Here is a 27,478-nt window from a genome sequence, read left to right on the forward strand (position 1 = left end):
CCAGGGAATCCTGACCATCTACCAGACACCACTGCATCTTTGAACTTCCTCTTCCAACCATCTCCAGTGGCCTCCCCTTATCTTGCCCGCTCCACAGTTCATTGAACAAGACTACAGCACCTTTAGAGTCTCTGTGGCACTCAGTCTGGCTCCTTAAAAAAAAAACAATGATTAGCCAAGTTGACTCTACCTCTTCCATCCTCCTCTCTCTCACACCAGCAATCACACCTTTTCTCTGTTCTTTCCCTCTCAAACCTGCTCAGGCCTTCATACACTTTATGGGTACAGGCACACTAAAAAACCCATGGAGCCCTAATGCAGAACGGCTAAGCCAATCAGTCTTTCTCAAGTGAATGCCTAATTAGACCATTCCCTCATTAAGTCTTTACAGACACTCATCGCTCCTATCCACACCCACAATATCTGAGCCACACAGATTTAAACCCTACCAGCACTTGTGCTAATCTGCCCCAGACCCCGTATGCACTTCATTACAACCACTACATAAAATCATCCTTTAGAATCAAAGGATGGAAAGATACTGTTTTTATATTAGTTGGCTCAGTACAGGCTAATTTTGTAGAATGCCCAAGGGAGGTGGGTAGCCAGATGGCCAAGGATTGTGACTGTGTCCGACTGACTTGACTTTCTCTGTTATAATTGACAATGGATTCCCCAGAGGTTAATTTCCTTAAGGCATACTGCGACTGGTGTTTTAGTTTTCCTCTTCTCTGTTAACAACTGGCCATATCTCAACGATAATACTAATAGAAATATATTGTTAGGATCCACTGTATGTTTAAACAAATCTGTTTCTCTTTGTTAATAATTTGTAAAGATTGCAATGGAATTTTACTTGTTACAGCATTCTGAGCCTGTACACAGAGAAGAGCACTTTACAAAAACACACTGAAATAAAATCTGATGTTTTATAAAATTATGAAAAATTGGATTTTAAAAATCTCTCACCAGTGCAGTATGAAAGTACTGTATACATTAAGGGAGAGAGACAGAGAACACACAACCATTTGGGTTTACTATGTATTCAGGTTAAAGAATGACATACAGTATCAGTAAAATCATCAATGTTAAATTACTGTAATTCCTGTAGTTAATGTAAATCAGACCATTGATTTCATTATTACACTTAAAGTGTTAATTTAACTATTATTAATGAATTGTTAAACTATAGCTAGTGGACAATGAAGAATTTGAACATAAACGTGTGAAATATACTGTGCAATATTTTTTCTTTTAAGTAATGTGCAGTTTACTAATTGTGAACTCTACATCAATATAACACCCTGTGACTTGAAGTAAACACACTCCTTAACATTGCCAAGCTTATCCCATGGATTATCAAGGCAGTGCCTCTTAATGTTTTTGCAATCTATTTTCACAAGCAACTATGTAAGAACGTGTGCTAGTTTCTCTTTAAAAACCAGTAAGTAGGGTCTTGCCGAAAAAAGCCAAGACTCCAAACGGACACTGACAGGGCAGGTATTTAATCCCTGGTTACTGGTGCCGTAAGGGAACAGATTAGAACAACTCACTCCCGTGATGCTCTGACAAGAGGAAGACAAAATTCAGTGTGTTTTGTTACATGCAGTTTTTTTAACTAGTAAATGTGTGTGTGAAATGAACAACTAAGTTTTAAATTACTGCATAATGTGAAATGTGCTATATAAAACATTACTTTGTATATACATTAATGACTATATGGGATTTGAGATCGTTGAGTTGTTATAATTTATTATATACAAAAGACATGCTTTGATTTTATTTATTATATATTAACTAGACCCATCTGACTTCTCTGTAGAAAATCCAGAAGAATTACATTTTCATGCAGCTTTCTCTTTCACCAGCAGTGATGAGTGAACTTCACAGTGTTCATATCGCCTTGAGTTCAGAGAAATTACGGTGTTCATAAAAATTGTCGAACTCTGCAAAATGCACTGAAGTCAATGGGGAAGGTCCAACTGAACTAGATATAACTGGATTATAATGGTGCAATCACCTTTAAATTGTCCCTGAGGGCTAGGGAAATGTCTGTCTACTATACTAGACCAATTATTGTGGCCAAAAAGGTGACCTGAGCTGTGGAGAAGCAGTGCCAACCACTGCACCACCATGCCTCAGTGAGATCAAAGAAGACAGAATGCAAAATCATATACTTCACCAAAACAAAGCAGAAATGCCAAAATCATAGTCAAAAGTCAGAAAAAATACATAGGATTTTTGAAGGCAAAAAATTCACAGTGGGGTGTCATGAATGAAGCCACTGGCTCATTTTGTTTTTTTGAAGTCAGGCTGAAGGCCCTCCAAATTGTTTGTGCTGATGCTTTGCACTTTTTCTTCTATCAAAAAGAAAGAAACATCTTGTAAATAGTAAAAATATTTTGCTGTTATTATTATTTTACAGGGTCTCCTGTGTTTGGGGCAGGGGCATCAGGCACTTTCAAGGTTTATTTTTTATCTCCACATGGCTAATTATGCATGCATAGTTCAAACGACTCCTTCTGTTATACTGACATGGAACTCAAATATCAACCCTCACATTTGGCAACAAGCAGAAATTACTCATTATTTATGCTGTATATGTTTCATAAAAATAAAAGTAAATAATGTAGGTTCTCTAAATTATCTGTTCTACCACTAAGTCCCACAGAGTCTCTAATGCAAATGATTAGCATTATATATCCGGGGGGGGCGGTCCCATCCAATGTTGGATGTTACAGCTCTGGGGGATGTTGCACAGGCCTCCTAACACTAGTTTCGTTTTTAAATAATTTTGCATTAGTCCAACAATGTTTTCTGATTGGTCAGGTCATAAAACGATTTCTTCAAAATGTCACATTTACTTGTCTCTTCCTTTTTTTGCCTGGTGCTGCGTTGACATCATGCACCAGAAGGCATGAGCTTATTCAGTGTGTGCAGGAGCTGCTGGTTGCAGTGTGCTATAACACGCTTGATTTGGTGGCAATTAACACACATGTACTGTACAAGGCATGCACGGGGGTTACTGAGAAAAGAAGAGTGTTCTTTGCTCACCTTGCAGAGGAGCTTCGTCGTCGCTTCTTATAAGAAAAGGCGATGGATAAAGCAAAAGAGGATGCAACATCGACAAGCTTCTGTTTCAAGATGCCACTTCCCCAGCCCCTTCAGTGTAATAGTAACCACAGCACAGAGAGAAGTGTGTACATTGCAACAGGTGCACATGTCGTAAATGTAGAAAGGACGGTCCTTGGGTGTGCGGGAACTGTTAACATTTGAATCTGAGGATTGCATATAGCACGGAACTGACCTCTCTGTACTATTCTTTCCTCTGCATGTTCTGGAGTACAAAAGAAACAGTACCGTGCACCAAAATGTGGAGACTGCATGGGCAAGATCAAAAAAAAAAAAAACAAAACAAAACACGGTCACTGATTACAAGCTCAAGAAGGCATGCGAATGAATATGAATAATATGAATAATGTTGCACCAGTGCCACAATGTTTTCCAAAATGTACTATACAGGTCATGAAATGAGTTATTCCAAATATCATATATACTTATGTTTTTTTTGTCAGTGCGGCTTTGACATCATGGACCATAAGGTGCATACTAATTCAGCATTAGCAGGAACACTTAATAAAACTGAATAAAAAAAATTTCAAGTGACAGTGAGATACGAAGCAGGTAGATTCACCAGTGTTTGTGTGTCAGTTCTTATCCCTCCAGATCAAAGAATTTCCAGTTCCATTATCTCAAAACACCACTCACATCTACAGTTATTCCCAGTTTCAGATCAAAAGTAACCGTGTCAGATCTGGGGCGGTTGGTGGGTGTTGTATCGTGACTGAGATACATTTACTCCACAATATATTTCTGTCTTTCAAAACCTGTGGAAACTACACAGTACTTTTTACAAATGCAGCAAATACTGAGAATACCACATTACATTTTTAATGGTCACAGTTTAATAGAGCTATAATGAAAACTAGCAAAATACACGCGCTTCGTAGTGGAGAAGTAGTGTGTTAAAGAAGTTATGAAAAAGAAAAGGAAACATTTTAAAAATAACGTAACATGATTGTCAATGTAATTGTCGTAGGCTTATTTTAGTATTGAGAGTGAATTTGATGATTGTAAAGAGTTTAATTTATGATTGTAAATGTTGTGCATGTGAAATGCACATTTTTAGGATGTAAGGATCTCTTTGTAAACAATGTTTGCAGTTCTGCCCTCAGGTTATAAAATGACCACGCTGTCTGCTGAGCTTGCTCTTGAGCATGCAACGTACAGTTGGCCATGTGAGAAGCAATCTTGTGTCAAGTCAATGCTGATCTTATTTAGAGTCTGACCCTGTGACTTATTTATTGTCATAGCAAAGCAGACCCTTACTGGAAATTGGAGGCGTTTGAATTGGAATGGGAGGTCAGAGGGTATGAGAGGGATGAGAGGAATAAATACAGTCTTCCCTGAGCCAGTTCCAGTGAAGACAGTTGCCTCAATGAGGTTCTTGTGCAGAGATCTGATCTGAAGCCTGGTGCCGTTACAAAGTTTTGGTGGTTGTAAGTTTCGTAGTAACATAATTAGTGCGCCGACCTTCAAAAGTAGAGTATATGGAGGCAGGTGAAGAAACTAAATGAAAAGGCAGGAGTAACCAGCAGGAAGACGTGAAGCAAGGCGAACAATAACAGGCTTGAAGCGGTGGAGTAAATGGCAAATGAGCGCAGGATGTCGTTAATGTATATAGGTAGGGAGCCAGCCACATGGAAGGTGTGCGGACAGCAGCCGTGCGGAAAAAGGAAGTGGGACCAGGGGTGGCCCTTGTATGTCTCTGCCGTGAAATAAATCCTCTGTTAATGGAAATAAGAAATGAAACCACCAAAAGGAGAGATCAGTTCTGAAAGTTCCTTTCGTCATAATGGTGAGAACCGCCAAAAATAAGATGTTATTTTCAAAAGTTCGTTACGGGGCACGGAGCGAAATGAAACATACTTAACGTTTGTAAGTACAATGCAGGTACTTACTTAGGATGAGCATGGGAAATTTGGGATTCCTACGTATATTAGAAATCACAGAAATAGTGAGGAGGGTTTTCCCCTATCTATATACTGTATACAGTTTAGGGGGTACACCCGTTTCCCCCCTTGGGTGTTGCAATAGGACATGAAACATACCTAACTTTTGTAAGTACACTGCAAGGAATGAGCATGTGAAATTTCAGCTTCCCACCTATATGGAAAGTCGTAGAATTAGTGATGAGTCAGTGAGGGCTTTGCCTTTTATATGTATAGATGATATGAAAACTTTACAAAAACTTTAACTTTTTTCTACTAATGGCAATTTGGTTTCTATAACCCTTCCATATCCCAAAGGATTTTTTTTTTTAATATCATACACCTCTATAACAAAAGGAGAATAAAATATATAGTATTCCAGGTAAGCTTACACCTAAGGAATAATAACATATTTTTAGACAAATTGCAGCATTGCATCAATGTACTGTATATATTAAAATGTTTTAGCAACAAAAAAATCTAAAATTAACACTTTTGCAAAAAGTGTTTAGTCATATGGCAAGCCTGTGCAAGTTATCTTTTACTTTAAATGTGCAAAATATGCAAGATTAAAGTAAAGCCATACATTGTAATTGGCTAATAGTCACGAGTAGTTCCTATCTATAGCACACATAAATTGTGGCTCCTAGATCACACAGAGGCCGTAAAGGTTTAAATGATGCTGAAGTACAGTCTACATAGAAAGGTAGTGCATTAAAGGCCATGTCGTAAATTATGTATTAACATTTTTCATTAAAATAATCTGAAAGGATGTTTGCTGGAGTTCATTGCATTGCTGTTTCAATACCATTTCTTCCTTTAAAGCCAGAGAATAAACTGTTACAGTAAACACAGGCTCAATGAAACCCACTATTTCAAACAAAAAATGTAATTCTGCAAAATAAACAATGTATTTTGTTTGGTTGACTTCTACTAAGAAATCGATGTTATTTAAACTATGCAAGTGTAGCTCCTCATAACTTGTACATTGTTATGCATTCTATCCGCTGATTTGCAGTATTTATCATTACGACAATTACTGCAGAAAATAAACATTACTAAACTGTAAATACCAGCAAAAGATCAGGCAATCACTGTTTTTCCTTAATTTTGAGGCCTAAATTATTCAAGTTATTTTCACTTTTAACTGATTTCTTTCTTTCTTTAGCTTTTATTGCAATTCTGCATTTAGAAAATTGTAGTAGAAAATGTTTTGCGATTTCTGGATTTAGACTAAAACATAAAAATGTGGACTTAACAGCTTGTTTAATCAAGGAAGGAGTCTCCAATTAAAGGAAGATGTTGAAAAAAAAATAGGCCACAACAGGCCTCCAGAACTGAACTTAAGAATTACCTCTGTATTACATTATTTTTTGTATTCTGCTTTATAATAGCATAGTGCAAAATGTGAGGTGGCTGAGGTGAACAGCTCCCTGAATGAAGCACCAGCTTTGTCTAAAGAGATTATTTAAGAACTTTGGAAATCTTTACTACATTAACTGCAACGATTAAACAATACAACTAAATTGAAATACACAAGTAAAAACTACTTTTGTCAGGTGGTGTGGACTACAATTCCATTTCAGTTACACTGTGTGTGTTAAAGCAGATTTCTCTTCACACAAATGACACTCTTAGCAGGCACCCAAGAAGCAAACTTTGGCCCTGCCCTATTCACAGAAGCCTTAACTAATTATACTCAATATTTCATATTTATGCTTTGTTCCAAGCCTGACTGCTTCTGAATGCCATGGAGAAAACAAAGCCAAGTAAACTTCCTCAACACAGTTGTTTCTGTCACCAAGTGGAAAAATCCAAAAGTTTTAATTTGAATAAAAACAAATAAGCTAGACAGATTACAGGTCAAATCATTAAGGTGAAAATATTAAACAAACGCTCCATAGTATATTTATTTTCAGCAAAAAATGATTCCAGTATGGACAGAAGCGGAGGTACTGCAGGGATTACCATGAATGGACATTCTGTATTAAAGTAAAATGACCTTAAACATGAAAACAGTGTTTAGTGTAAAATACTGCTTTAAAACTGTAAACATAATAAAAATTACATAGTATAAAAATGCCAAAAGTAGATCTAAAGTAAAAATTAACAGAAATTTAAAGAAGCAGCTGTTCATTCTGTTAAGAAAAAATAATTACATTTTTTTATGAAATAAAAATAAAAGAAAAAATACATTTTGACTAAATTTAAAAGGGTATACATTACCTTTTTTCTCTGAAAATGATATCTTTTTTCATATTCTTTCATGTCCTCATCTTCATAGGCCAAAACAAAATCAATCCTTCGTTTACCATCATTAAAAAACACGGAGTCACTCTGCTGGTTAACCTCCACCTGTGAAAAAAATGAATTTGCTGGTAATCCTGGATGAACTTCAGCATCATGCTCCTCTTTCATAATAGTATACATGATTGAATATAAAGAGCAGTCTGGTTTAAAAACTACACACTGGGTACTATCTGAGCTTTCTTGTTTGCAGCATTAACCATACTCCTCAAACCAGGATGTAAGCATGCAGGAAAAAGGAACAGCCTTTGCAAATTAGCAGACACACCTTATTGTATCACTTGTCACTTAGCAAAAATCTTGTCAAACTATGTTTCAGTTTACCTAAACTTCCCCCTTTAGATTTACATAGCTTCATTTAAAAGGACAATAGACTCAGTAAAGACCAGCAGAATGCAAGCATAAGAAGTGCAATCAGTTTTGATCAGTGGCCATGCACCATTAATTAACATAATTAATTTATTACAAACACTCAAAAACTTACACTAGTGCAGAATACAAAAAAACTATATTTATACATATTTATTTGTTAACTTTGCAATGATATTAGTATCATCATCCATCCATCCATTATCCAACCTGCTATATCCTAACTACAGGGTCACGGGGGTCTGCTGGAGCCAATCCCAGCCAACACACGGCGCAAGACAGGAAACAAACCCCAGGCAGGGCGCCAGCCCACTGCAGAGCGCGCACACACACACACACACACACACACACACACACACACACACACACACACACACACACACACACACAAAGCACACACTAGGGACTACCGGTAGAATCGCCAATGCACCCAACCTTCATGTCTTTGGACTGTGGGAGGAAACCGGAGTACCTGGAGGAAACCCACGCACAAACGGGGAGAACATGCAAACTCCACGCAGGGAGGACCTAGTATCATCATATAAAACTAAATTATTAATTATCTTTGAGAAGTCAAGTATGGATTACAACTGTAACACAAGTATGATAGGAATGCCCAGTCCTTCCATTTATCATCTAAATTTGCATAATTCAATTAAAGCATCAAGGGCACTGGATTATATCTGAAAACATCATGGGTAAAGCAGGAACCAACCCTGGACACGGTGCATACACACATTTTCAAACAGACAACATAGATTTAATTAAGGTTTAATGTCTGTAGACTCAGTGTCTAGGAGGAAGCAGGCTTGGGACAAAATCCATAAAGCAGCTCATGCTATCCAGTCACATCCTTTTTAAGTTTTTTCTGTAGAAAACCTCATCTCTCTAACAAATGTTGTGTTGTAAGAGAATTAGTGTGCCAGAAACTATTAGCTTTTGTCAGGACTAAAGATCAATTGCATTTAAATGGTACAACAACAGAATTTTTTCTCTACCTGTGAGTTTCATTGTAATATTATACTATCATCTTTTATGGTCTATAAAGGGCGCATTAATAGAGCATGGTTTTAATGGTGCTATATAAAATTAAGATTGATTAACTGCTTGTAAAGGAGTATATACAGTAGGTATATGAAAAAAACATTCTTCAGTGCATTAAATTGGCATGCACACTTGTGATGTCCATTTTAAGAAAGGTCTCTCTCTCTCTCTCATACACAGCATTTTCTTTTCCAGATACCATAGGCTTTAAATAAGTGAATGTTTCATGAAGCCAACACCATTCATGGTCTAAAACAAGACAGACTGCAGCACCATAATTACCAAAAAAGCTACATCCACATACATGTATAAATAAATGTTTACATAGAATAACTGGTTGAATACAAGTGTCACAATTAAAAAATGTAAGTTTAATGGTGTGACCTTTTCTAAATATAAATCACAAATCTAGTCACCATGTTAATACATCTGATTGTGTTCTCTGTGGAGATCATCAGCTTCAATTAAATTCAGAATATCATCAAGATGGAAGCTGAATGCTTTATAGTGGATCACGTAAGAACTTTTCACATTCTTTTTTGCAACTCATCTTGCCTCCCGAAATCATCTAACCTTTAAGCCATTACCAAAAGCTCACAGAACTTTAAAATGCATGGTATCATATTCTGCCAAACTTGCATTTTATACAATTTGGTAATATCATTTATCAAGAGATTTATGAAAAGCAAACGCATGACCGCCTCCAAATAGAAGAGGTATAACAGCCTCTCAGATTAAGGGAATGTTTGAAAGTTTAGCTCGACAAGAAAAGCTGCTTTAATGAATTCAGACCTTTTTATTTTGTCCTTTAAGTTAAAATGGACACAGTTTTGAGTTTGGACAGTGAGCTTGTTTTAAGTGCAACAGCTTATATTTGTACTTGGAAAACAAACGATAAAGACAGATTTGAAACTGCTGCTTTGTAAATAATAGGCTTTTTTTTTTTCTTTTTTTTTTTAAAAAAAGATTTGTACCATGTTTATCATTTGTTTCTGTATGTCAAAAAGCATAAGTTTTGGTAAGAAACAAGCAGTACATAATTAAAATGGTAATTCATAATTAAATTTACGCATCGGGGATTACTAATCATCACGCATGTTTGTAGCAGATAGATAACTATCTCACAGTGAGTATGCATGGAAGTTATGTGAAGGGTTGCTACAGTTCTGTGATGTCACATTGGTCTCACAAAGCATGATAGGGAATAAAATAATGTTTGCCTAAGCAGGCCACACATTTAATTTCCTGGAAAATAATTGGCAAACGTTGTCACCATTGAACTCTGAACATTCGCTGTGAAAAATCCTTGGGTGAATTTCGCTGTTCAACTTCACTAAGTACATATAGCACACTGAACTTGTACATAATGCTCTAATGAAAAGTATAATATCTATTATTTGTTACAAACACATATCTAGCTATCTTCTCAGTCTTACAAATGACCCCCATTCAATGTATACCTTGTGAGAAACTTGGTCTAAGTGATTCTGAGCCATCTGCCAGTATTTCTTGAAGTTACACAAATCATACTATTCTTACAGTTGGGAAAAATGTCTACAGGTTATGAGAAATTTCTGAGGTCTGCTGTGAAAATTCACAAGGATCCTTTGCATATTATACAACCTAAAAAAAATAATTGGGTGTCTGTAGTACAAAATAATGAGCACAGAGTGTTGCTATAGCAACAGCTTGTATTTTCATCCATATTGTTATGCTGGAATTTGTTCATTGGTGCATGTAAAGAGTTTTAAATTTGTCAAAGTTTACTAAATCACTTAAATGAGATAAATGAAACACAGATAGCGGAAAATATATAGAGCTGGCAGATACTCACATCCAAAATAATAAGATGACAAAACCATAGGTTAAACAGCACACATCAGCTATACGTGGTCTGAGGTTAGCCATAGCTCACTATGTGCCATTAGACAACTCTTGGCGGAAACCTGTTGCCCTTTTAAGCACTGCTGCATTGCTGTCCTGGTATCATTTGTTATCATTTATTGTTGTCATCTGGAAACTGTATTTTCTTTTAAGGTCAAATGCTCCCAAACCACTGACACTTTCTGACGCTTTCAGCTAGGATCCTCATTCATGCTTCATTTGTCTATATCTTTTCCAAATTATTCAAGGAGGTAGATTTTGATCAAAAATTTCTTTACAATTGAGTAGACAAACTCAGTCACTCATGACACTCCTACTCCAGGTTAAAGTAGATATTGGATTAGCAAAAAATAAAACCAATAATTTAAAAAAAAAAAGTGTGCCATTATTGTACATGTATTACAGGAGAATTCAAAAGTTTACTCTAGAACACAGGTGTCTAACTACGGTCCTCGAGGGCCGCAGTGGCTGCAGGTTTTCATTCTAACCAACTTCTTCATTAGTGAGCCGTTTTTACTGCTAATTAACTTCTTTTGCTTTAGTTTTAATTAACTTGACTCAGGCCCCTTAAATTGTCTCTTTTTCCTTAATTAGTAGCCAAACAATAATGAGACATCAAACAAGCCACCATATGACCAGCTCACCTGTGCCCATCACACAATATCTGAAAATAAATAAAGGTGAAGGTCTCAGTAAGGTTGATCTCTCAGGTCACCAAAACATTTTGACGGTGTCCTTAGAAAAAACAGAAAAATCAACAGATTTGGAAATGTCTGCTGTGGCAGAATGAGAGCAGCAAGAAGCCATTGAATTAAATAACGGGTTTAATTAACAGCAAGAATCAGCTTCTCATTAAGAGACTGTTTGGAGTGAAATTGGCTGGAGTTTGAAATTCCAGTTTAGCTGGTCATCTGTTGGCTCGTTTCACGTCTCATTTCTGTTTGGCTGCCATTTAATGAAGAAAGGAATCAATTAAGAGGACTGAATCCTTCAAAACAGGGCGATTAAAAAGAAGGGAAAAGGAGTTAATTAGCAGTGAAAACTGATCCCTGATTAGGAAAAGGGTCAGAATGAAAACCTGTAGCCACTGCGGCCCTCCAGGCCCGGAGTTCGACACCCCTGCTCTAGAAAATACACAACAAACTACACTCATCAGAACCTTAATGCAAACCTTTCATCACAAGCCTGTTTATGCAGTAGTAGCAGTAGTTGTTGCTCAGCATGTCACAGTTAGCAGTAATTATGGTCTCATTTTTCTGCAGGTCTAAATGACAAGCCTCGAGTAAACGTTTACAAAAAAAAAAAAATACATAAAAAAAAAAAATGATGGAGTGTGCAATCATCCACACTTCTATCGGCCAGATTTTATCAACACTTGCTTTTTAACTGATAAAACTTGGCGGCAAGATCAGTCATTTCTGGTTTACTTATTAGGTTGCCATGCAAATATGAGTCAAAAAATTGCATTGGGCAAGTTTCTTTAGTTAAAGGACAGAACATGAATAGTTTTCAGTGAACCAGGCTATAACTGAATAAGTTGCATCTGTCTGCCTTTTCAATCTACATTTGTATACATCTTCCATCCCCCAAATACTTTTTACTGTATGCTGTCAAGTGACAATGCTCATGCTTGTTCAGTACTTGGCCTTAATATCTGAAGCAGGTAGTAATATAGAGGACTATTGTGAGAAAATTATCTCCCAATGATGCACAGCCTAAACCTGAACAACTAAAATAATAACTAACAGTAACATAATTCTAAATAAAAGATCTGGGGCCTCATGTATAAATGGTGCGTACGCACAAAAATGTTGTGTAAAAACGTTTCCATGTTCAAATCACGATGTATAAAACCTAAACTTGGTGTAAAGCCACACACATTTCCACGGTAGCTCATACCCTGTCATACGCAAGTTCTCTGCTCAGTTTTACAGACTGGCGGCACCCAGCGTCAAAGCAGTGCTACTGTTCCTGTGTGGTTATCCTTTCTTTTTTAGATCCACATCCCTGACGCGGCTTTATAAATACACTGAAAGCTTTGCAGCATATAGAATGTGCTGTTCCATCTAATCGAAACGTCTTGCTGAAGCATTTTCGGCTGCATACCAAGTTTAGTTTGTATAGTTTTGAGACGCAAGTTGGCTAATTGTGAATGCTTAAAGTGACCGACTATTTTTCTGCCGATCACTATTGTATCCGAGATGCTGCGCTGGGATAGTATGCCATCGTTCACGGCAAGCTGTAAAGTATGAGCCGTACATGGCAAACTTGGGATCCCGCATTCCTCCATAGCCTTTGCAACGTTGCGTGCATTGTCTCGTAATACTACATAAATATTCTCTTTGGGTATTTTCCATGTTTCAAACATTCTTTTAAACGCCACAGAGAGTGCAGCACCCGCATGTGATCCAGAGCATTCTTGCGCGTGCAAGATTGCTTTCTGCAATTCAAACTTGAGGTCGATTCACTGAGCAGTTAAACTAAGCATACTAATAGCACTCATATCAGATGTCAATATATCAGTGGTAAAGCTTATGGCTGTGACATCTTCAGCAAGGTGTTTGTGCACATAACTTTCCACAATCTTATGAAACTCTGGAAGCGCTATGTCAGAAAAATAACGGCGACTGGGTATCTGGTAATGGGGCTCAAGATGCTCAAGCAGCCTTCGAAATCCCGTATCTTCTACAACAGAAAATGACTGATCGTCCAGAGCAATAAATTCCATCAGCTTTGCAGTAATTGTTTGAGCTTTAGGATCATCTTTATCAAATTTCTTGAAGTAACCGATCAACATGTTGAGCAACTGCAGTTTTTGGTTTGGTGCACGGTGGCGCAGGATTCTCCATTTTTTCTCTGAGGAATTCTGTATATTTGTCAGGATGACGTGTCTTCAAGTGCGTAATTAAGTTGGTGGTATTGAAATTTCGCACTTTAATGTTTTGCGCGGAGGGACCAGTCGAACAAGTGTTGCAAATGGCATATTTTATGTCACTCTCACACAATTTGAAAAACTTCCACACCGCAGACATTTTCGCACAGTAGCCCAGCGTCGCCTAAACATCTGGCACATCCGGAACACAGTGAATGCATCATCAATATCGATTTGAATTATCGGTCCGATGCCGATAAAAGTATTTTAATACATTATCTGCCGATACAGATATAAATTGGATATAATCGTGCATCCCTACTTAAAAGTACAATTACCTCACTGTAAACTTGTGATAGTTATAATATTGCACAACCTGAGCCACTTTATAAAGTGCGTATTTACATATAATAATAATAATAATAATTCTTTGCATTTATATAGCGCTTTTCTCACTACTCAAAGCGCTCAGCAATTGCAGGTTAAGGGCCTTGCTGAAGGGCCCAACAGAGCAGAGTCCCTTTTGGCATTTACGGGATTCGAACCGGCAACCTTCCGATTGCTAGTGCATATCCCTAGCCTCAGGGCCACCACTCCATCCGTACTCCATACATATGACGACAATATCATTTTTAAGATGAAATGCAGCAAAATTTGTTTATTATATCTATCTATTATAAAAAGAAATACTGTCCTGGAAAGCAAAAAGCAAGTCTAAGATACGTGATCTTCTCGGAAGACATTTTAAAGACCCGCGAGACCAAAGACACGCCCTACTTACAGTCTATCAAAGGACAGTACGTTATAAATTAAATGTCGACATCTAAGTGAAGAAGAAAGCAGAGTGGAGAAAAGAGACTCAAATGCGTTGGACAGAAAAAAGAGCAAAAAAGAATAATCGAGGTGCAAATTCAGAAAATAAGGAAAGTATTTATCAGCCCGGAACAAGTGGAATTGAAAAAAAAGCACGTCCAATCCGGCTCAGAATTAAAAGACAATGAGTAAAAGAAAGTAGAACTTCATAAAGATGTTTACAAACATTGGCGCTAAACACATGCAGAGCAGGTTAGAGAAAGTAGGAAAATTAGAAAATATAAAAAAAGAAAGTAAAGATCACAAGCGCAAACAAACAAACTGCCTCATTTAACTATGCACCAGTCTAACTTTGGTTTTGCACAATAATTACTACACTATTGCACATTAACACTTAATTCTACTTTATTGACATAATTTTACTATGTTCTACTATACTGTTATCTTTCAATCTATGACTTTTTGTAAATCTAACTGATATTCTTCTAACTTTGCACAGTTTTTGATAAGCGGATCAGGATGCATTTCACTGCGTGTTGTCCTGTATAACTATGCATATGACAAATAAAGAATCTTGAGAATTTCAAAAACGGAGTTTACCACACATGCATTTATTGGTTACTTTGTTCATGTATATATATTTATCTGTCTGCTTATTTAAAAAGCTAAATTTACCCCAGGAGTCAAAAATGTTCTGTTGAACCCTTGTACAAAAACCTAGATAAAAGCTGTGGTATCACCTTGGTAACCCCATGTACTTTTGGAACTGTGAGAGGAAAATAGCACGACTTTACAGACAGGAGTCCAATGCAGAACTCTACTTATTTTTTTACTTTGAAAAAAAAATAAAAAATTATTAACTGCTGATGATGTAGATCATTTGTCTGTGCTGAAATTCCAAACAGAGAAACCTATCCTGACGTCATTAAAAAGATTCAGCATATTTTTACAGAAGTTCTGAAATAAAAGTGAAACTAATGAAATAGCAACAATTCAAAGAAAAAAAAATCTTAAAAGTGTGTATCCGGAAACCCAAACACAGGGGTTGGTGAGCAAAGCGAAGCGTGTAGTTAAAGTTAAAACTTTAACTACATGGTTCCGCAGTGCTAGCAAGCCGCTGGCGCTCCGTTCACGGATTGTTCCTGCCTCGTGCTGTATTCATGCTGGTGCAGATGGATAGAATAATTAAACACATACTACAAAGATATTTCGATGTTCCTTAAAAGTTTTGAAGAATCGGTGTTCTAAGCTTACAGATGGCTTAACGTCTATTACAGTGCCGATTGTGTGGCAATTGGGTATTTGGAGAAAGAAAAGGACAGGAATTGGAGGTTAGTACATTTGAAAGAGACAGTACTGCTACAATAATGTTTTTAATTGAAGTTCGCGCATGGCGCAGCAAGCATCTTGCGTGAGACATGAACAATCACTGCGCCACCATGTTCCCATGTTTAATAACATGCTTTAACTCCTATCATCATGAAAATGATATCACATAAACATCTCAGTATTTTAATTATTCAGAGCTGTAATATCACGAATGTAATGGATTCTGTGTCCTGTCAGAGGAAGAAAAAGCCCGGAAGCACGTAGTGATTCACACACATAAAAGATCAAATACAAAACATAGCATTTAACGTGCTACTTTATTTACGATGGGATTGAGAAACTAGTAAATTAAACAATTTTAAGATGAAGTTTATGATGTTCTATTTTAATGACAAAATAAACTACGTGATTAAAGTGGAAATTTAGAGATTAAAGTTGACATTTCATGCTTTTTCTCCACTGTTTGCCTTTTTTTTCTCTGTACCCTAATAAGCTTTCATATGACACTCAGATGGTGGGCTATGATTTGCCTTTTCACAGCAACTGACATGTGACAACTTCTTTTTTTATTTCGGGCACTGTGTGACTGTGAACGTGAGCTTTTGAGTTTCTCCGACACGCTATGTCACTCGATCAACTTCTTTTTGTTGTTTATACCACTGTTTAAACCAACAAATAGTAAGTTTTTCCTTGCCTCCACTTGGTATTCGCTGAAATTCTTCTATTTTTCCCCTCTTGCTTTTGCCATTGCCTTTTCACAGAAGGCTGAGCTTAAGGGCTATTTATATTGATTTGCATATTCAAAGAGGCGTAATTCTGGGAGGAGTTGGGGTGGGACAGAAGGCGCGTGCACGTGCGTTCCTTTCACGCTGACCGGGATTTATGGAGCGGAAGAACGTGGAAGTTGGCGTTCACACAGATTTATGCATGTGGATTTTTTTGTGCATAAGCACATTTCCACTTTTGTGCTTACGTCATGTTATAGTGCGAATTCTACGCACGGCGTTATGCATGAGGCCCCTGGTCGTTTGCAGTGTTATAAGCTAAATGATGCTCCATTTGGTCTCCAGCTAAACATAATCAAACAAGCTGCCAACAATCTGATGATAAATGAAACCAATGATCTGAAATTAATGTTTTATTCCTGGTGAGGAATCCTTAACCATGAGCAAGAGGCAGCTGAATCCTTTCATTTGAGAGCTTAGCATAAATGACATGTTTTAGAAAGGCTGTATTTATGCATGTGTATTCACATTATTTGCTATAAACACAGTATGACAACTGAGAGACACTTGAATGAATAACTAAATAATTTTCATCTATCAGCACGAAACTGCATAATAATTTTTCACACTATTTCAAAATCAGCTTGTTCTCTTTTCTCCCTGAGGCACTGCACTGTTAATTTGGAATACTCAAACTGCCTGGGCAAAATATTTATTTGTGCTTATCCTGTTCAATCTGATTTTTCTTCATGGCTCTCTTTTTCTTTTTCTGCTGGCATAGTTCACTCTCAAACCTATCTTATCTTCCATTTCTGTACTTCTTTCACTATCTTTATCATTTGATTTTCTTTCTTGCCCTTATGTAATTTCTTACACTCCTCTTCATTTATATGTTATAGCTGTGGTTGAGAAATATTTTTAATGTCACATTTTTAAACATCCATTCAGGTATTTTTTTAAAATACTTTGTTCATTGAATTAATCCCATCTTCTGCATGAATCATGCTGTCCTTGAAACAATACCATACTTTAACTACAGTATGTGTGCTCCTTTTTGTAGTTTAGAATTTTCTGAGTCTTTCTTCATTCTCAGATATTCAGCTTTCTACAAATTTTGTCTTAACTTGGTTGTTTACTTGTGGCCATAAGCAAGGAAGATTAAAAGCATAAAGGAGTTGACCATTCACAGCAGTAATGTCAACTGTGCTTCACATATGAATATGGGGAGCAATTCCTTAGCTCAGCACATTTAGTTGCTTGTTTTGAGTTGTAGCATTCCAGGAAGTAGGTTTAAGTCAGAAACAGAACCGCCTTTTTTGGTATGAATACAGCCCATGGCTAATGTGCCTAGTAGCATGCAGAGTCATAACAAGCAGTTTATGAAATGGTGACAAATCATGACATCATTGATAAAACTGCAAAATTAAACAAAATACAGAATCATTTCTGGAATCCTAACATACTGATTACTGAAATGGGCAGCCCTTCACCATTGATAGTTGTTTGACTAAGAAATGGACTTAAACAGTCAACCTGTTTAAAGCGAGGCTACAGACACTGTGCAGAGGGTGCAAACCTATAAATACCTGGGAGTGCAGCTGGATGATAAATTGGACTGGACTGCCAATACTGATGCTCTGTGTAAGAAAGGACAGAGCCGACTATACTTCCTTAGAAGGCTGGCGTCCTTCAACATCTGCAATAAGATGCTGCAGATATTCTATCAGACGGTTGTGGCAAGCACCCTCTCCTACGCAGTGGTGTGCTGGGGAAGCAGCATAAAGAAGAGGGACGCCTCACGTCTGGACAAACTGGTGAGGAAGGCAGGCTCTATTGTAGGCACGGAGCTGGACAGTTTGACATCCGTGGCAGAGCGACGGGCACTGAGCAGGCTCCTGTCAATAATGGAGAATCCACTGCATCCACTGAACAGTATCATCTCCAGACAGAGGAGCAGCTTCAGCGACAGACTGCTGTCAATGTCCTGCTCCACTGACAGACTGAGGAGATCATTCCTCCTCCACACTATGCGACTCTTCAATTCCACCCGGGAGGGTTAACATTAAAATTATACAAAGTTATTGTCTGTCTGTATACCTGCATTGTTATCACTCTTTAATTTAATATTGTTCTTTATCAGTATGCTGCTGCTGGAGTATGTTAATTTCCCCTTGGGATTAATAAAGTATCTATCTATCCACAGTATCATCCTTGCTACCTTCCATGCTTACAGAAAAAATCTAAGTATATGCTGTCAGAATGTCTTACACTCATATGGACTGAAACAAAATGAAAGACTAAGCTGGCTTGTTTGTCAAAAGTACTTTTTGTTCCCATTTAGTGTTTCATTTTGTTTGTGTTTAATAACGTAATACTTAAAATGTTGTAAGGTGGCTGCTAGTGTGCTTTACCATGAACATCTAGCTTTTGAACAAATTGTATAGAAAACTAAGGTGCTTAATTTATTTTTCCAGGCAAAACATTGCCCCTGGTCTTCCAGAAAGAGAGAAGATTACGTGTTCTGATTGTGATAACCTGTGCTCGCAAAATTGAGGAAACACTAAAAGGAATGCTGAACAGCATGCATTTACTTATTATTATGTACACTTGTTGATTTTTAAAACTGAGTCTGGTATGTATTTTGTATTTTTACTGCTAATTTCAAAGTACCCTCTTTAGTGGCAATAGAAAAACAAAACAAATATAAATAGCCATGTTCTTTTTAAATATAGCAGAAAAAACTGAACCTGACCCTATTTCAATAGATTAATCACTTTACAAGTGTGGACAAATTGTAAATGCATATGGTAGTCTGCTGGACTATCAGCATTACAAAACCCAGTAGTCCAGGTACACTTTCTGGTAGTCCAGCTTTATTTACGAGGTGGATGGTTATCTGCCACTTTTTACAGAAACATTTATTTGTAAAGTTTTGTTTCACACAAGTGCATAACACAATTCTACCACAATATAAACACAATCAGCACCTTGGAATAGAACATTTTAGGAAACAGATGATTTTAAAGCATTGTCTTGTTGAGGTGATGTCTTTTTCCAATGTACACAAAAATATTTTATGAAAAATGAACTGAAATACTGCATTAATATTGTATTCTCAAATTGTTTTTTTTACCTAGTTTAGACCACACCAATAAGTTTCTCTGCCAAAAACATCAGCTTAACCTTCAGGGCTATTTTTGAGATACTGCATGTCCTTTACAGTGCTGAACAAAGCCAGTGATTTGTGTATACAGCTGCATTAAAATTGGTCCCACTTGGATCATTAAGAAGATCCTCATGTTAGTAAATATAAGGTTTTTGTGTTAATAGTAGGGAGCATTTTGACACCCACCAATATACCCGGTTAGGAACCCAGAGTACATATTGGTTAATGGTCAGCATCTTATTTTTCTATGAGATTTCTTTTCTATGACTGCATAAGGCAAGACCTGTTTTAAATGGAGTATAGCCCATTGATTTCCAAAGGTTAATGTCCAAGTTTGAACATTTGAAAATGTGGGATAGGAGCATTGTTGGAACATTAAAGCCATCACATGCGATCAACAAGCTGCTGAATATTTTAGGTCATTTTCTCAAGCTGTAGTAAATCCAGTCAGTTGAAAAGAGTTACCTGCTATATCTGTGTACAATTTTGTTCCCAAGTTGTACATATCATGAAATGACTCAGCACTACAGCAAGCTGCCTAGTGAACAGTTTAATTTTACTGTGCTTTCTCACCATTTCAATACTGAAATTAGTTTTGTCACACAAAACAAGGGGCCACTTTTATATGTGGTTTTTGGATGTTCTCTGCAAACAGCAGAGATATTGCTCACAATTGGGTGGATGGGTGTGAATGCAGACACATTAACCAAAAGCGGAGAAGGGAGGGCAAGTAGAATAATTTCATGAGTGGGTACATAAGAGACAGAGCATGAGATACTGAGCAAGAAGTCCAAGTGCCTGGGCTTGCGAGTGTCCTGGATAAAAACCAAGATCCAGGCCTTTAATGATGACCTCTTGGGCACAGCCATCAGCAGTGTGTGTTTGCGGAGAGTGTTAACCTTGTTGAGAGGTTTACTTACCTTGGCAGTGACATTCATGTCTCTGGTGACTCTTCCTATGAAATCAGTAGATGGATTGGGAGAGCATGGAGGGGTCATGAGGTCGCTGGAAAGGGGTGTGTGGCCCTCCCGATATCTATGCAAAAGGACGAAGGTCCAAGTCTTTAGAGTCCTGATGCTTCCTGTCTTGCTATATGGTTGTGAGACATGGACGCTATCCAGTGACCTGAGATGAAAACTGGATTCCTTTGGTACTGTGTCTCTCCGGAAAATCCTTGGGTACCGTTGGTTTGACTGTGTCGAATGAATGGTTGCTCATGGAGTCCCAAATGAGGCACATTACCTGCATTGTGAGAGAGCGTCAGTTATGGCACTACAGTCATGTGGCGCGTTTCCCAGAGGGTGATCCAGCTCGTAAGATCCTCACTATTGGGGACCCGAGTGGCTGGACCAGACAAAGGGGTCGCCCACGTAACACCTGGCTGCGGCAGACAGAGGGTCATTTTCGGAGGGTGGGATTGGAACGCGTGTCTGCCTTGGGGGATGCCAACCGGGATCCCGAGTTGTTTTGTTGTGTAGTGGATGCAGCAACGCACTGTACCAGTGCATGCTTCCCAACTTGAACTTGTGATGTACATGATGAACAGATGCAGTTCAAATATTTTTGCATTTGTTTCTTGCACTTTCATCATTTTGGCACGCACGTAATAAGCCTCTCTTAAAAATTCACCTGTTTAGGGTACACAGAGCCATGCTCACATTGCTGCGTAATTAGAAAAAAAATCTGTAACCAGTGTGTGACGAAAACCCACCATGTGTTGCCACGTCTGCCATCATTTTTGCTGTACTACCCTCACAACCAGTGCAGACACAATAAGCAGAAACCTGGCTTTTACATGGTGGTTATGGCTGTCTGGTGTACTATAACCAGCAGTCTTTAAATGTGACACCAGAGTTAAGATGGTACATGAAGAACTGGGTGTTATTTTTAGCAAATTGTGTTTCATTAGGAAAATATTGCATGGATCATAGATTCAAAAACATCTGGTAGTCCACCAGGCTTTTGAAGTTTATAGTTTGGTTGTCCGGAATTAAAAACTGGGAGTCCTGGGATTTTGGGTTACTGATTTGTCCACCCCGACTTTGGAATTGACACTTACTGTACCTTACAGATTCCAATTTATATAAAATAAAATGGGAATATCAGAAGCAATACAGAAAATGGCAGCACAACACTTCACCAAACATTTATGATAATTTTTAAATTAGTATATTTTGAGAAAAGTTAATCCATCCACCTATTTATATACTGTATACAGAAAATACAACTTCACAGTTGTGGCAAGTCAGAACCCCACTACACTATTTGATGCAAAGCACAATACAATACTGAACAGGGTGTCTGTTCATCACAATGCATGTTCACCTACATTAACACATACTGAGCCAAATTTGGAATTATCATTTAAACAGGGAGTCAACATACCGAGATTTGAACTCTCAGAGTCTGTGAGACAGCTGTATTAAACATTGTCCTACTCTACCACCCCCATCATCTGACAGCATTTTCGATGATTCACTTATGGTAGATTATTGTATTTCTTCTTGGAAATGATTTGAAAACAAAGGACAGGCTAGGTGAACACAAAAACAGATACAATTGGCTAATGTTGGATAATCTTGTGTAGGTTGTGACAACATGTTACTGTATTTGCTTGTACCTCTGCTGTTGTAATCCCTTTCTTTCTCTACTTAGTGTTGCACAATATCTATGCACAGACATGCAAAGTTATTTTGTTCTAATTATGACAGTTTAAATTAAATGTTTGCTTTACAAACACACAATCTACGCAGTAAGAAGATTTAAAAGGTGCCAAATGGAAAAAAAGTCCTTCCTAATTACATTCTGTAGTTCATTTATCCAACTGAATACTACAGCTAAAATTTTATGGCATATAGCCTTACGCAGGCAATTAGAATGCCGATCTATGAATCTTCTTGTTCTGGATTAAAAAAAACAAAAAAAACAAAAAAAAAAAACTGAGGTATACTTACTGCATGAATGAAGTGGATTATAAAAAGTTAAAAAACAATGTAATCTTGATTTTCAGTAAGGAAAACAGTATATATCACTAGAGTTTTATCAGGCTATACAGGCATGTTTTCACTGCACGTGTAAGCTGTATGAATTAGAAGTAAATGTTTTAAAATTACGAAACCTCTCCAAGATTGAATGATCAATTTGCTGAACTATCCTTTTAGAGTAGGTTGAAAAAAAAAAAAAAAAAAAAGCCCAACACAAATAAAGCTACTGTATTACAGTTTTTGCTCTCATCTTTGAAATGCATTTGGATATGTATAATAGTGAAAAATGCTAATTAAATATGTGAACATTTTAAAAATACGCCAACTAAATTAAATCTTTAAGAGATGATTGTGACATGATGGTTAGCTCTTCTTTCTCTTTGGGTCCAAATCCCAGCCTGGCTATTTTGTGCAGTTTACACATTTCCCTGATTTGCTTTAAACTGATAGCCACTGCCTGCTGTAATAAGATGCTAATCCACAGCTCATATTCAGCTTATGTATGAGACGATCACATGCAACTGTGTGCAAAAAAAATTAAAGTAAAAATGTGCGTTATTACACCTGCATCTTTGTCATGTCCTGCAAAATAGTAGTAGGATTTGAGCATGACACATTAGCAAAGAAGCAGTTATGAAACTACCGTCAAGTAATTTCTCCTCCAATGTCTTTAAATATTTTTGATGACCCATTGTTGTATCATAACTGTGGTGTGTAGAGGATTTAAATGATTTGTTGACTTAAAACCCTTTCATACTAGTAGTTATATGTGAATTATCTATGGAATGCAGCAAAGGTTTCATGAAAAACACAGTGTTTTTCTAAAATATATGTATAAGAACCTATAAAATTAAGTTAAAACTATGCATCAGATAAAAGTAATAAGAGCATACAGTGTATTAGAGTGCAGATTTTTCTATTACAGACTACTTCCTCTCAACAGAACAGAAAACTGGGTTATGTTATATCCTCTCAGGTTGTTACCCATTGCCAATAGAGCACAGTCCATATGTTATAATTTTTAATAGACACAGATACTCAGATAGGTTGTTGAATATAAATAAGCCTGTTGTCTGTGAAACTGAGTGTATGCAAATATTGCCAAAGATGAGTTGGAGTTTAAGCCAGTCTCAATTTTCACTGTCGCATCATTTGCAGTGCAACGTTTTAAAAATATGTAAACTGAATTAAATCTAACAGTTGATTATTTCTAACTCTTTTTCCTTAGAAAATAAATAATTGTGCAGAAAGCTCCCTCTTTAAAAACTAAAAAATATATATTTTGTCATTTCAAGAAGTATATACAAAAATACATTAATTTTAAGCAAAAACACACTGTGAAATGTTCTAATTCTGAAGTATAAGTGAGCTCTGAACATTATTAGGGAATGCTGTACTAACCATTAGTGTAAATGGATGTATTTGACCATTTCCTCATCTAGTTCTTTTCCTTCTGTATTTTATACAGAATATTTCATGAAGGCAAATGAAAAGTGCACCAACCTGATGTACAAGTCCCATAACACACAAATATTTACATAAGCTGAAAGTATATTTCTCTGACACAGAAGCATCCTGAAACAAACAAGACTATTGCACAGGTAGGTAAAAACAAATCCTGTATGGCATTTAAGTATTGTGATAAAAAATAAATACTCAGTATTTGGAATTAAATACAGTATAAAACAACTAGTAAGATCCCAAACAAAACTGAAAGAAAATAAATGTACCTTTTTGTTTGTTATTTTCTTAATTTAAATAACTGCATTAATTGTTCTCATTATCTGAGCTTTACTTTTTGGGTAGGCAGAGATCCTCATCTGCACTCATTTTGCCCGATTTTTATCCCCAGCTGCTTTCCTGTTCTAATCTTTATGAGGATCCTTTCATCTTCACCCCTGAGAGATGCATTTCTTTTTTAAAAATAAAAATGGGTAACAAACAAGTATTTGTTATATATTTAAAAGTTTTAATTTGAAGGGGTATTGAAACCTTATTACACAAAAATACTGTGAAAAACTAAGAATAGAGAAAAGAAAGTATTAGAATTAAATTCATAAATGCAGTAAAAACAAATTTCATACAACTTATATTATACATAAACTTTACTCTGGTGTTAGTTTAGGTATGGGACTATGTGTGGAACCTAAAAATCTTTTTGAGAAACATGGAGTAGCTTGTTGATGGCGTGAGGAAAACTTTTAATTCCCTCTCTCCCAGATAATCCCAAACAGTCTATATTTTGTTACAACAGAGGCAATGACTGGAAAAATGGAGAAAGAGAACATTATCATAGATAGATAGATAGATAAGATAGACAGATAGAGAGATAGATAAGATAAGATAGATAGATGGGATACTTTGTTAATCCCCAAGGGAAAATTCACAAATAAATGCTAAATAAGTAAATAAATAATTTTGTTTAATTTGTATGGCTATAGTCATTGGGAATAAAATATAACAAACCAACTGTAGCCAAAAATCTTCGGTCCACACCTGAGCCTCTGAGTACTAGTCAATTCAGTTTATTTTTGTACAGCACTCCTCACTGAATGCAGGCATAGAATACTGTCAGGTTCCCAGGTAAATACAAATCCAAACTTTATACTAAATTATATAATAACTAAGTACACACAGATTTGTTTAAACAGACAAGAAAACAAAGCAGTCTGAAACATATTGACATAAATAGAGCCCAGTATTATCTGTTCATTAATTCACTGTTGAACTATATATTGGATATACTAGTTAATAAAGCGTGCCACTCAGTTTTATCAAACATATTCAGCACTTTAGGTGATCTGACACAGGTAAGAAAGGTGGTGTTCCCCAGTATCTGTCTTTAAAGAACCCGGTCTGGTCTTGTGAATTGGTCAAAGCCAACTCGTGTTTAGAACCGAAATTGACTTATAAAATTCATAGTTAATGGGTCTTTTTTTAATTTAAAGAAAAACATAACCAGCTGCTTTATGACAGATTAGACCTTACAAAAAGATGTACCACATGGTCAGAAATGTAGAGATAAAAGGATGTATCAGAATGTTAGTGGGAGAAGTTAGAATGTGAAGAATCATAAGTAGGGACCCGTGTGTGGTACTGGAAAACTTCTCAGACATGCAGATATTTTTATAAGCTCATTAGTATTTGTGGAATCAGAAAAAGATAGTAGGAGTTAGAATTTTTAGCAGCATTTTGCTGACTTTTCCAGATTGTGGTACAGTTACTGGTAGAAATATGACATTACACCCATACCCTGGTATTTAAGTCTGGTCTTCTGACAGCTTAATACTTGGCTTTTTCTTAATATGCTCAACTTTATTGCAACTTACATATGCTTCCTGCTTATGAAAGCAAGAGTCAATTATGATAGTGAGTGAATTAAGGTTTGTTTCTATTATGTACAGTAATTTAAACAACAGTTACAAAGGACCTCAATTGATTCTATACTGACATTTTTAAAAGGTTAAGGTCCTTTCACTTTTAAACTTACTAGCTTTTTGTTTTAAATTTTATATTCCAGAATAAGCATCCAAGATCTTTTTTGGCAATTTCGTTGTATCCTTTTCTTGCATATTTTTGGTTCAAGCATGCTTTATTTCCAAAAATTCTATTTTTTCTTTTTTTCTATTAAATTTCAAGATATACAGTATATGCATTACAATAAGAGTTATAAATATGCAGCCTGAGACACAATGTTTTCAAATGTCACAGGTGATTTAGGAGTCTTCCAGGTAAGCAAAAATCTGTCGACATTCTAACAGTGTAATATAGGAGATCACAGAGTTTACCTCTACATAATCTGGTTCCACTTGATGTTACTCTGAACAATACCATAAGAGTAGTGTTTCTTAAAGGTGATGTTCCAGATGGGTCGCCACATTATTTAGTAAAATGTACCAGTTCATCCAAGCACAAATTCTGTGGCAAGTGATATACCTCCCTATATTTAGCATACTATTCATTGCATTAGTATGCGATCTGAGACCTATCATATAAACAACGTTGTTGGTGCATGACAGATTTTCTTTTTCGTGGTACAAAAATATAATTAATATTCTCCATGATGCCACCATCCCTCACTCACACAAACAGTGAAAAAAATCAAACTGAGATGACTGAAAAGCAAACGCACATAAGAAAGAGGGAGAAAGATGAGCTTGTGCTTCACCACGCTGTTAAATTTTTTATTTTATTTTCAACACCAGAATGCTGAAATGAAAATAATGAGTGAGGAACAAGAAGGAGATGATTTTTTGGGTGTTGTGGGGTGTATTTATATAGATATTGGTGTTGCAGTGTTCTATGCTAAGTGCAGTTTCAGCAGCTATGGACAACTGATCAGTGCCTAAATGCACTTTCACCGTTACGGCATACATTGAATCCAAATCTGTAATAGAAATGCAAAGGATATGTTGTATTAAGTTGAAACATGCCTCAGCGAGGATGAATTCTTTCTTGTAATGATACTTTAAAGTGATTCAATAAATTTCAAACTACTGATAGGGTGAAAGTCGTGTTGTTGGGCCATTGAGAACTGTAGCAACACCAGAAAATATCAAAAGTGTGAGATAAGCTTTAGAAAAGTGCCTTCAACATTCAGGGACATGTCATTTTGTAGCATTAACATTTCACACTAGACTGTTTGCAAAATTTTTCATTAAGATTTATCCTATCACTCATAAAAAATACATAGTAAATTTTAGGAATAATTTAGCTGTGTCAGTCCACATTTTTACTGAATTTATTGAACTGTTAAATGAAAATGAGAATATGATGAACAATTAGCAAACTCTTTTAGAAGAATGTGTTAATAGTGGAGCTCATTTGAAAAATTATATTTAAAAAAAAATAATATTATTTAAGACAAGGTAAATAAACTGCATCAGTAAAAGACCCATGAGTCAAGTACTAAGTTAATGGAAGATTTTACTGTC

At 36.5% G+C, this 27,478-nt stretch overlaps 1 protein-coding gene across 2 annotated transcripts in view; it reads right to left on the minus strand.

The window, feature by feature from the left end:
• The window catches only part of ano6 (anoctamin 6), a 143,103-nt gene that overhangs the window by 79,520 nt on the left and 36,105 nt on the right, over positions 1–27,478 (minus strand). For both annotated transcript variants that reach the window (XR_007933806.1, XM_028810683.2), the window contains exon 3: positions 7,278–7,406. Coding sequence is in view for 1 of the 2 variants with exons in the window: in XM_028810683.2 (XP_028666516.1) it covers positions 7,278–7,406 (129 nt within the window). In the remaining variant the exon portion in view is untranslated. The remainder of the gene's footprint in view (positions 1–7,277; positions 7,407–27,478) is intronic.

The sequence above is a fragment of the Erpetoichthys calabaricus genome, chromosome 1 (assembly GCF_900747795.2).
Source record: "Erpetoichthys calabaricus chromosome 1, fErpCal1.3, whole genome shotgun sequence".
Lineage (NCBI taxonomy): Eukaryota > Metazoa > Chordata > Cladistia > Polypteriformes > Polypteridae > Erpetoichthys > Erpetoichthys calabaricus.